A 13,168-nucleotide genomic window follows, 5' to 3' on the forward strand; every position below is an offset into this window, starting at 1 on the left:
TTATTGGCCAGATTTAAAATGATTTTGGAGATTTATAAAGAGCTAAAATAACGGAGACCAGGCTCCAGGATCATGAGAGAATCTTAAACTTAATTTTAGAATTAGCCAATCATAAATGATGTAACATTTTGTTACGTCACCTTTGATTGGCTAAATCTAAGATTAAGACTGTTTCAGACTTATGTCTGTTTCATGATACTGGGGCCAGAAAGTACCTTTTATATGATACAAAAGCTGTGTGTAAATGTTTAAAATATATTGGCAATATCTATTTAATAAAAGTTATAACTTTGGGATCATTGTATATCTCATCGTAAATTTAATGAAGAGATCTGTATGGCCTCACCGCTCACTCTGTGATTGACAGCTATCAGATTCTACCTCGCCCCCATTAGACCTAGCCACAGACTATCACTCCGTTTGATGTGATTGTATTTTCTCTGTTCTAATACATATAGGATCTTAAATGAGTGTTCATTTCAAATGAGATTTAATGAAATGAGTCTAAGAAGTTTTTATTTTTAGCAAGCCTTGGCGAGCAAAAATTAAAACTTCGAGACAAGTTTCATAAAATCTCATATAAAATGAACTCAAATTTAAATATGTTTTTTATCACATAACTACAAAAACCTACATTTCAAAGAATTTTGTGTCAAAATTTATTGCGAAAATCCAGCGAAGGCCACCATTATGTCTCGCCATTCTCAAAATCTTGATATCACATCATTTTCTCTAAAGCCATTTCATTGTTTTGAAAATAATGTCTTAACGTCACAATGAATTTTCAACCAATGAAAATCACTCCAGGTCATATTACACTAATGACATATGCAAAAATATTACACGGGCGAAATCGCTGGATATCAGGAAAATTATGTGATAAATAACTCTTTGCATGGCATACACTTAAACATTCACAACAGAGTTTCAAATCTTGATGAATGTCAGAAATACTTTTTAAAATCTTCTGATATACTGTATTTTCAAAGATCAAGTGCTTCCAGCAAATTTTTGGGCAGAATGATATCTGATAGTGAATAAAGTCAATAGAGAAATGAGATTTTCCAAAAATCTGAACTACCGTATTCTACCCAATAAGTACTCACATCCCAATAAGTCCCCATCTCCTTTTTGAAGCCTCCATTTGCTTAAAGATGCTCCACTGCTGATAGAGCATAAATGATACCCATCATTTGAACAATAATTGGTGTTTAATCATGTATATATATGTCTAATTTACACAAAAAATAATTTAGAATATATCATTTTGCTTTCGATGCATGCGCAATCAGTACTGCATTCTATATAGGACGTAGTGCTACGGAATTTTTTCGGGATGAAATTAATTATTTCTAATATTTCTATCTTCGAGTAAAATTAGAAGCTCAAACTTTTCAATGGTGGTTATGGTATAAAGTAAGTAACTTTTGTAACTGAAGAAAAATTCTAAATCGTCTTCTCTTGTTTTTGATAAAGAAAAATTACCATTTGTAGCCGGTGGAGCATCTTTAAATGCAGACGGAAAATATGAAACCTGTGTAGTTTTGCAAATTGATTTAAGGCTAATTTTGTGCAATAATTTTATGAAAGGCTAGTTCAAATTTGGTTCTATTTCCTGGTAAGTGCCCCTTTCTTTGTTTTGTGCCCTGGGCACTTATTGGGTCAAATACGGTAAATCTGTTTATCTTGATAATGTAGAGTAACAAAAAAAACTAAAATAAAGAACACAGGGGTCTGTCATGTTTCTGCAATGAACATGTCATGCCCTTGTGACATCAGGATTTGAGACTCTACCTGGTGTTGGTTTTCTGTGTTTTCATTCTGTGATTCTGATGTTGTGTGTAGTCCTAACCAAGCGGCTTACAACGACGGTACTAACCAGGCACAACCTCACTCTGATCTCGGTGAGAGTGAGGCTGACAGGTCAGGTGACATGTCGGGTGACAGGTCAGCTGACCAAGAAGAGCGACTGCGGTTTAATAGCGACAGTAGTGGGTAAGATTTACTAATACCTACACGGGTACAAACTAATGCCTACAACGGGTACAAACTAATGCCTACAAAAGTACAAACTAATACCTACACAAGTACAAACTAATGCCTACACAAGTACAAACTAATGCCTACACAAGTACAAACTAATACCTACACAAGTACAAACTAATACCTACACAAGTACAAACTAATACCTACACAAGTACAAACTAATACCTACACAAGTGCAATTTTAATACATGTTACGTACAAGAGTACGAATATGATGGGCAGTATGTTGAGTTGTGTGAGAATTTGTCCATGATTATCTATGTACGAGATGTACAATATTGAGAAACTGGTCTGAATTTTATATGATTTTATATTACCAGAATGTACATATCATAGTGAATACTTAGAATTTATCGTAAAACAAATTTGATTTTGATTACCTGATGGGCATTAAGCACAACATAAGGTTTCATGTGTCTCATGGTGCTTGAGAAGAGAAACATAAGAAACATAAACCTTACTCCATTATGTTGTTTATCTGATATCTATCGATACCAGACAATAAAGATACACAGACTCGCGATGTGATACGTGTAAACGTGAAATACGAGACTGTAAACCAACTTTCTTTCGCATGCGATTTATTTTCGCGAATTTCGCGATATAGGAAAAATCATAAAAGTTTATCTCCACGAATTGATGTATAAATTTGTTAAATTGATATGGATTTCCATTCAATTTCTAAATGCGCGAATGTTAATCTTCGCGAACTTGTTTTGAAATTGAAATCACAAAATTTAGTAGCCGCAAATGATAGTTGGTTTTGGTATTGTTGCTGTCATTCACAGGGGATTCAGTTACGTGATCATTTGGTGGTATTGTGTTCTGTGTTTAAGTCTGGGATTTTCACGTTGTAGGTTAGACAGTGGAAAGTCAATAGAGGAAGGCCACACTGTCGTAGCAACTGCCAGGGGGATATTCGACCACAAAGGTGGCGTCTTGGAATCCAAGGAAACAGGTGAGTGGCCGGGAGGAGCGTTACCTTATAACTGTATAGTTACTAATATTCGCGGGGTTTTTAATCTCGCAAAATTCGGGGGTCCATTCAAAATTGCGGAATTTAATACCCCGCAAATTGATCAAAATCATGGTTTCATGTATTACAGTCTGCCATAAGAATAGGATTTAAAAGGCTAGAAAGATAATTTGCGAAAATGAATCCCCGCGAATAAGTCCAAGACAGTAAATCGCAAAATTTTACACCCTCGAAATTAAACAATTTTACAGTAGTTATAGTACAAAAATATGTTGACATTGACATGCTTACTAGATCTCTAACCTAGTGACTTAGTTATTTCTATCTGACTTAGCTATATTTCTATCTGACTTAGCTATACAGTAGAACTTGGTTGATATGAACTCGGATAATTCGACAACCCGGCTTAATACGAAGTACTTTGCAGGTCCCGGCCGAATTCCCTCTTAATCTTTATTCAAAGAACTCGGATAATTCGAATTCGGAAAACTCGAAGAACTCGGATAACACGAAGTAACTTTCTGGTCCTAATGATACAAATCATACATAAAATGTCCTGGTAACTCGAAATGAGATTTTTTTGGACAACTAGATCGCCGAAAATGGCAATTTCTTTTTCATAAATTTGACGTAGAACGGCATTTCAAAATATAAATCTCGGTTTTATTGTTATAATTTTGCAACTACCATCAGCGATTTTGACATCTCTCTTGACTGAGCTATATATATATCTGACTTAACTATATTTATCTTCTGTCTGACTTAGCTATATTTCTGTCTGACTTAACTATATTTCTGTCTGACTTAGCTATATTTCTATCTGACTTAGCTATATTTCTATCTGACTTAGCTATATTTCTATCTGACTTAACTATATTTCTATCTGACTTAGCTATATTTCTGTCTGACTTAGCTATATTTCTATCTGACTTAGCTATATTTCTATCTGACTTAACTATATTTCTATCTGACTTAGCTATATTTCTATCTGACTTAGCTATATTTCTATCTGACTTAGCTATATTTCTATCTGACTTAGCTATATTTCTATCTGACTTAGCTATATTTCTGTCTGACTTAGCTATATTTCTATCTGACTTACTATATTTCTATCTGACTTAGCTATATTTCTATCTGACTTAGCTATATTTCTATCTGATTTTTCTAAACTATTTTTCCAGCCTAGATACTATATATCTGACATAATTACAATATATCTGACCTAGTTACTATATTTCTGACCTAGATACTATATTTTTGACCTAATACTATATTTCTGAAAACGCTACTATTTTTCTGACCTTAGATATACTATAGTAATTATATGTCTGAACTAGATACTCATTTCTTACTGCATTTTTGACCTAGTTACTAATTTTCTGACCTAATATATTATTTTTCTGACCTAGTTGCTATCCATCTGACCTAGTTATTCTAAAAATCTGACTTAGCTATATTTCTATCTTGTTGTTGTGACTTAGCTATATTTTCTATCATATATTTCTATCTGACTTAGCTATAGGACTTAGGACTGAGCTATATTTCTATCTGACTTAACTATTATTTCTATCTGACTTAGCTATATTTCTATCTGACTTAGCTATATTTCTATCTGACTGAGCTATATTTCTATCTGACTTAGCTATATTTATATCTGACTTAACTATAGTTCTGTCTGACTTAACTATATTTCTATCTGACTTAGCTATATTTCTATCTGACTTAGCTATATTTCTATCTGAATTTGAGCTATATTTCTATCTGACTTAATCTATCATATATATCTGACTCTTAACTATATTTCTATTCTGACTTAGCTATATTTCTGTCTGACTTAGATATTATTTCTATAGCTGATCTTAGCTATATTTCTATCTGACTTAGCTATATTTCTATCTCTAGCTATATTTCTGTGGCTGACTTCGCTATATTTCTATCTGACTTAGCTATATTTCTATCTGACTTAGCTATATTTATATCTCGTTGACTTAGATATATTTCTATCTGACTTAGCTATATTTCTATATATATTCTATCTGACTTAGCTATATATTTATGTCTGACTTAGCTATATTTTCTGAAGGTTAGCTTATTTCTATCTGACACTGTAGCTATATTTCTGATCTGACTTAGCTATATTTCTGTCTGACTGGACTGAGCTATTCTATTTCTATAGCTATTTCTATTAGCTATATTTCTATCTGAGGTTAGCTATATTTCTATCTGACTGAGCTTATATTTCTATCTGACTTACGCTATATTTCTATCATATATTTCTATCTGAGTTAGCTATATTTCTATCTGACTTAGCTTATATTTCTATCTGACTTAGCTTTTATCTGAGTTAGCTATATTTCTATCTTGACTTAGCTATATTTCTATCTGACTTAGCTATATTTCTATAGCTATATTTCTATGACTGAGTTAGCTATATTTCTATCTGACTTAGCTATATTTCTATATGACTTAGCTATATTTCTATCTGACTGAGCTATATTTCTATCTGACTTAGCTATATTTCTATCTGACTGAGCTATATTTCTATCTGACTTAACTATATTTCTATCTGACTTAGCTATATTTATATCTGAATGTAGCTATATTATATAGCTGACTTTACTATATTTTCTATCTGACTTAGCTATAATTTATATACTGACTGCTATATTTCTTATTACTTTAGCTATATTTTTATCTGACTCTAGCTATATTTATATCTGACTTACTATATTTCTATCTGACTTAGTATATTTCTATCTGACTTAACTATATTTCTATACTGACTTAGCTATATTTTGTCTGAACTTAGCTATATTTCTATCTGACTTAGCTATATTGCTATCTGACTGAGCTATTATTGACTTAAATATTTCTATCTGACTTAGCTATATTTCTGTCTGACTCTAACTATATTTCTATCTGACTTAGCTATATTTCTGTCTGACTTAGCTATATTTCCTATCTGACTTAAATAGCTATATTTTCTATCTGACATTGAAGGCTTTAATATTTCTAGTCTGACTTACCACTATATTTATCTGCTTAGCTATATTTCTATCTGACTTAAGCTATATTTCTATCTGACTTAGCTATATTTCTATGATCTGAGCTATATCTGACTTAACTATATTTCTATCTGACTTAGCTATATTTCTGTCTGACTTAACTATATTTCTATCTGACTTAGACTTTAAACTATATTTCTAGTCTGACTTAGCTATATTTCTAGTATATTTCTGATTTGCTATATTTCTGTCTGACTTAGCTATATTTCTATCTGACTTAGCATATATTTCTGTCTGACTGTTAACTATATTCTTATCTGACTTAACTATATAGAATATCTGACTGAGCTATATCTTCTATCCTGACTTAGCTATATTTTATTTTCTGATCAGAGATTAGCTTATTTCTATAGCTGTTAATTAACTGGACAGAGAGATAGGTTACTATTATTCTATAGCTAGTTAATTATCTACAGAGGATGACTTAGTTGTACAAGTCTATATCTGACGGACAGAGAGGAATAGGTTAGTGTAATCTGTAAGATGGTAATATTTCTGTAGAGTGAAAGGTTAGCTATATTTCTATAGCTGTTAATCCCCTGACACAGAGTAAAGGTTAGTGTCTGATCTTTAGCTAATGTTTCTGTCTGGACTTAGCTAAAGGTTCTGTACGATCTATAGCTGTTAATAAATGGACAGAGAGAACAGGTAGTGTAAATCTATATAGCTGTTATTTCAAACTGGACAAGAGAGAAAGGTTAACTATAAATCTATAGACTTAGCTTTATTTCTGGACTGAGAGAAAGGTAGTGTAATCTATCTGACTTAACTATATTTCTGGACTGTCAGGAAATATTAGTATCTATCTACTTACTAGCTGGAAAGAGAGAGCTGTTAAATGGAAAGAGGAAAGTGTAAAGGTTAGGTAGTGTAAATCTATAGCTGTTAATAAACTGGACAGAGAGAAAGGTTAGTGTAAATCTATAGCTGTTTAATAAACTGGACAGAGTAGAAAGGTTAGTTAGTAAATCTATAGCTGTTAATAAGCTGGACAGAGAGAAAGGTTAGTGTAAAATCTATAGCTGTTAATAAACTGGACAGAGAGAAAGGTTAGAATAAATCTAATAGCTGGACTGGACAGAGAAAGGTTAGTGTAAATCTATAGCTGTTAATAAACTGGACAGAGAGAAAGGTTAGTGTAAATCTATAGCTGTTAATAAACCTGGACAGAGAGAAAGGTTAGTGTAAATCTATAGCTGTTAATAAACTGGACAGAGAGAAAGGTTAGTGTAAATCTATAGCTGTTAATAAGCTGGACAGAGAGAAAGGTTAGTGTAAATCTATAGCTGTTAATAAACTGGACAGAGAGAAAGGTTAGTGTAAATCTATAGCTGTTAATAAACTGGACAGAGAGAAAGGTTAGTGTAAATCTATAGCTGTTAATAAACTGGACAGAGAGAAAGGTTAGTGTAAATCTATAGCTGTTAATAAACTGGACAGAGAGAAAGGTTAGTGTAAATCTATAGCTGTTAATAAACTGGACAGAGAGAAAGGTTAGTGTAAATCTATAGCTGTTAATAAACTGGACAGAGAGAAAGGTTAGTGTAAATCTATAGCTGTTAATAAACTGGACAGAGAGAAAGGTTAGTGTAAATCTATAGCTGTTAATAAGCTGGACAGAGAGAAAGGTTAGTGTAAATCTATAGCTGTTAATAAGCTGGACAGAGAGAAAGGTTAGTGTAAATCTATAGCTGTTAATAAGCTGGACAGAGAGAAAGGTTAGTGTAAATCTATAGCTGTTAATAAGCTGGACAGAGAGAAAGGTTAGTGTAAATCTATAGCTGTTAATAAACTGGACAGAGAGAAAGGTTAGTGTAAATCTATAGCTGTTAATAAACTGGACAGAGAGAAAGGTTAGTGTAAATCTATAGCTGTTAATAAGCTGGACAGAGAGAAAGGTTAGTGTAAATCTATAGCTGTTAATAAACTGGACAGAGAGAAAGGTTAGTATAAATCTATAGCTGTTAATAAGCTGGACAGAGAGAAAGGTTAGTGTAAATCTATAGCTGTTAATAAACTGGACAGAGAGAAAGGTTAGTATAAATCTATAGCTGTTAATAAACTGGACAGAGAGAAAGGTTAGTATAAATCTATAGCTGTTAATAAACTGGACAGAGAGAAAGGTTAGTGTAAATCTATAGCTGTTAATAAGCTTTAAGAAAATTTTATGTAATGTCAAGTAGTTTTCTATTTCATGATAAAAATGAAAAAGATGATGTAGTTATGTAGCCTGGTAATCATAAAAGCTGATGTGTGAAGACGCCAGATAATTGTTGATTTTTACCTGTGCAGGTGAGATAATCATTGATTTGTACCTTTGCAGGTGAGACCTTGTTGAGCCCCCTGGTGATGTGCGGGCCCCACGGACTAAAGTTCCTCCATCCTGTTGAGTTACGTCTTCCACACTGTGCCTCTGTTAACCCGGATAGCTGGTCCTTCGCTCTCAAATCCAGTGACTCTCCCTCAGGTAAGGTCAAAGGTCACTGAACTCAGTCCAGTGACTCTCCCTCAGGTAAGGTCAAAGGTCACCTAACTCAGTCCAGTGACTCTCCCTTAGGTAAGGTCAAAGGTCACCTGACTCAGTCCAGTGACTCTCCCTTAGGTAAGGTCAAAGGTCACCTAACTCAGTCCAGTGACTCTCCTTAGGTAAGGTCAAAGGTCACCTGACTCAGTCCAGTGACTCTCCCTCAGGTAAGGTCAAAAGGTCACTCTAACTCTGTATACTTGTCTCTTGATGAAGATTGTAATAATATAGTATTTTTTCTCTAATGTTTAGCTAGTTGGTGACCATGCATATATAATGTAAATACTTTAAAGAAAAATTGCAAAAGAACTTTTTATTTTCTTCTAACTGTCTCTATTATTACGATCATTAAAAAACATGTATGAATTTATCATCAAGAATGAAAATATTTCTCAGTTGGGAAAAAGAAAGATGTACCATAGTTGAATTGTTGTTGTAGATTTAAAATATGTAAATATCATGAAGAATAGTGTCTGATGGAATTACGATTACTACTAGCGTTATAACAAGTGTGTTTTTGTGTACAGGACACCCGACACAGTGGCAGAACATGAACCTGGCCGGAATGGATCAAGGCTCTCAGGGTAAAGTAGGAAAGAGTAGTGTGTCCGTCCTCGTGGATCACTTCTGATCATCCACATCTACGATGTTCCACGTCGAGGAGTCAACGTCATCACCACAACAATTACATACATCCGCTAAGTCAATACTGGTGGATGTTTTACTTCAATGGATGCTTCCTGACAGGATGTTTTCCATCAGTGGATGTTTTCTGTCAGAGAATGTTTTCCATCAGTGGATGTTTTCTATCAGTGGATGTTTTCCATCAGTGGATGTTTTCCATGAGAGGATGTTTTCCATCGGAAATTGGTGGATATTTCCAGTAAACCACCTACAGAAGATACTGAACTCTACCTGTAATTACAGTCATGACATAGGTACAAGTTCACACCATCCTCTCAGGAAAAAAAAGCCAAAGATTTCAATCTATATCAAAGTTCTACTTTATAAAGATGTTTAGCTGGTGGCGACACTTTACATATAAAATTTTATACAGTGTTACAGAGGCCAACCTGTATCGATTCTTGTAACACGAGATGAAAAAGTCAAATCAAAGAAAAAACTCAGATGATATTTAAAACACGAGATAAAAAAACCAGATCAAAGAAAAATCCCAGGTGATATTTAAAACAAGTGTGGGAGCTTCCATTGATTAAGGCAATGACTCTGGATTTTTGGTGACTACAGGTTTGCCAGTATATATCTGACTTATGTTGAATTGCAATATTTATCAGGGGGGACTACTCCGTAGAGTACTGTAGAGTACTGTACGGTTGAACAGACTCTGCCACACAATGGATGGCTACCTGTCCACAAAATCATACAATTGAACAGACTCTGCCACACAATGGATGGCTACCTGTCCACAAAATCATAATTCTAAATATTTTTTTATTAAGTTAATGGGTTTTATTGGAATCGGGCTCTGGCTTAATAGTTGTAATGCTCTCCCAAAAATGGCAGCAGAATTTGAGTCGAGTGATTTTTTATCTGTTTTGACGATATTATCAATACAGTAGTTTCATGATATCTTATTTTTCAACAATGCTGAACTACATGTAAACCTAATGGTATCAAAGATATTGAGAATATATTTTACTGTGAATCAGTTGTTGATTGAATAAATTACACCACTAACCTTGGTAATGTGATATTTGAATGTGAATTACAGTAGATCTACATAATTTTACCACATAATATGTGATATTGGCCCCTTCCGCCATGTCATAATTGTAATATTGTACAACACGTTGTGATAAAGCTATTGTAACGTCGCAGGTAATAATGACGTCATTATCAATGATTGTTGATCGGTAGATGGAAATGTCATATCTGAGCCGGATTTCTATTTTGATATAGAGATGTAATTCAAAATTTTTGCTTTTATTAAGTTGTGATAAATAGAATCTTACACTCCTGACTATATAATATGAAATCTATTTTGATATATTTCATATTACATAAAGCTAACTGTAAACCAACTTGCTTTCCTGTGCGATTTATAACTTAGTGAATTTCGTGACCCAAGTAAATTCGTGAAAATTTATATCCACGAATTACCATTTACGTAATTTGAATTGATAGGAATTACCATTTTTCTACTTTAAAATCTACGAATGTTTATCTTTGTCAACATTTTGTAAATCGTGAAATTTAATAGCCACGAAAGAAAGTTGGTCTACAGCATTATACTGCTGGTTTAATGATGAACAAACACCAAAATGAGGTTCACTGTGTTGTGAAGGAAACTCATATTTTTTAGGTTCACTGTGTTGTGAAAAAGACTCGCACATGTTTTTGGGGTTCATTGTGTTGTGATGAAGAGTCGTGCTTGTTTTTGAGGTTCATTGTGTAATGATCTCTCTGTATGTATGTTTGGTTGTGATTTGTCGAGTACAAAAAAAACCCTGTTTGTGTTGTTTATGTCCATTAACATTTAGAATTGATAACACCAAGAAAATGTGAGTTTGTACGCGGCTATATCTGACAGTTTATTACGACTGATGACGGCAGGTTGTGAAGCCTTTGTTGTATGACTTTGTGTTAGTCCTGTTGCTGATTTTTTTCCTGTTACCTATTTGTTTAAACTTTTTATCAGTTAAAAATTATGAGATATTACACTGTGATGTGATAGAATTATACTATACAAGTAAATCTGAAAATTATTTAATATATATATATATTAATTATGTACACTCCACTGTAGGCCCGGCTTTTATTTTGATGTTTCTGGTGTAAACGACAGTATATGTGACATAACATATGATAGTGCTCGAGTGTGCCTACCATTGTGTCGGTTGTACCTGATCGTTTGGATCATAGTGCTGGAGCTTGAGAGTGCCTACCATTGTGTCGGTCGTACCTGATCGTTTGGATCATAGTGCTGGAGCTCGAGAGTGCCTACCATTGTGTCGGTCGTACCTGATCGTTTGGATCATAGTGCTGGAGCTCGAGAGTGCGAGAGTGTCCTACCATTGTGTCGGTCATACCTGATCGTTTGGATCATAGTGCTGGAGCTCGAGAGTGCCTACCATTGTGTCGGTCGTACCTGATCGTTTGGAAAAGATCTGATATGTAATGAAGATGGAGATAATATTGTACAGCAGATTATTTAAGATTGTGTCTTTACTGATAAATCAATGATAAGGAAGGCCCTTAATATCCTGCATTTACTAAACATAATAGACAAAAGGGAAAAGAATTCCGTTTCAGGTTCATAATACTTGTATAAAAACCGCATTAACGGGGTAAATAAGAATGTGTTTAAGTCTATGCAGCATTTGAAATATTCAGTGTCGGGGCCTGTATATTACATTATGGTTACAATGTGATCGGTGAAGCCCTACTCATGTATAGAACCCACCTCTTGCCATTGTTAGAGGAACCCAAAGGGGAGCCAATCAAACATTGTAAGGGGCCCACACAGGGGTAATTATGTGGATAGCAATAAAATCATTGTCATATCATTATGGATTACACAGTGTATTGTAACTGCTGCTGAATCCATTCATATCCATCTCATGTAAATAGCATTTACAGGGAGGTAACTCCTTGTAATTTATACTGAAGACAAAGAATAAAATATTAAAATATCTGCCATGCTTTGAGTTTTAAATGTCTTTTGATGGCATGAACAGAATCATACAGATCTTCATCTCCCATATTCAGACTATAATCTTGTAGGTATAATTAAACCTGTCTATAAAGACCACCCATGGGGCAAAGAAAAAATGGTCATTATAGCCAGGTGGTCTCTATACACAGGTCACAATGTGTTGCAATGGGACTAATTCACATACCACGTGATACCCGATAACGTTTGTGTGAGACTAGTATCTTCAGTGGTTATGGAATGTAACTATTTGTAATTGTCATGCTAAAATGACGTTTAGCGCAGGATATCATCTTTTGACTTCATTCCATCACCAATAAAAACCAATAGTCCCGCACAAACGTTATCAGGCATCATTGACCTGTTTGGACCCTAGGGACCCTAACAAAGTGGTCTTATTAAGTATGTGGTCATTATACAGAGGTGGTCATTAAGGCAGGTTTTTATGTGATCAATATGGATTAACATTTTATAAGGAAGCATATCTCGCATGTCCACAGTACGTAGGTAACTGCTCACATGTCCAGACTTTGTAGGTAACTGCTCATGTGTCCACACTAAAATGTTGTAGGTAACTGCTCATGTGTCCACACTAGAATGCTGTAGGTAACTGCTCATGTGTCCACACTAAAATGCTGTAGGTAACTGCTCATGTGTCCACACTAAAATATTGTAGGTAACTGCTCATGTGTCCACACTAGAATGCTGTAGGTAACTGCTCATGTGTCCACACTAGAATGCTGTAGGTAACTGCTCATGTGTCCACACTAAAATGCTGTAGTGCTGTAGGTAACTGCTCATGTGTCCACACTAAAATGTTGTAGGTAACTGCTCATGTGTCACACTAAAATGCTGTAGGTAACTGCTCATGTGTCCACATAGAA

At 34.3% G+C, this 13,168-nt stretch overlaps 1 protein-coding gene across 1 annotated transcript in view; it reads left to right on the forward strand.

Annotated features, from left to right (window-relative positions):
- LOC138305855 (tight junction protein ZO-1-like) overlaps positions 1-11,604 on the forward strand; it is a 104,592-nt gene extending 92,988 nt beyond the window's left edge. Inside the window, exons 31-35 of the mRNA XM_069246118.1 lie at positions 1,846-1,995; positions 2,904-3,037; positions 8,184-8,210; positions 8,411-8,554; positions 9,139-11,604. Coding sequence (XP_069102219.1) covers positions 1,846-1,995; positions 2,904-3,037; positions 8,184-8,210; positions 8,411-8,554; positions 9,139-9,242 — 559 coding nt within the window. The 3' untranslated portion in view covers positions 9,243-11,604. The remainder of the gene's footprint in view (positions 1-1,845; positions 1,996-2,903; positions 3,038-8,183; positions 8,211-8,410; positions 8,555-9,138) is intronic.
- Positions 11,605-13,168: the final 1,564 nt, after the last annotated feature.

Source organism: Argopecten irradians, chromosome 13, assembly GCF_041381155.1.
Source record: "Argopecten irradians isolate NY chromosome 13, Ai_NY, whole genome shotgun sequence".
Lineage (NCBI taxonomy): Eukaryota > Metazoa > Mollusca > Bivalvia > Pectinida > Pectinidae > Argopecten > Argopecten irradians.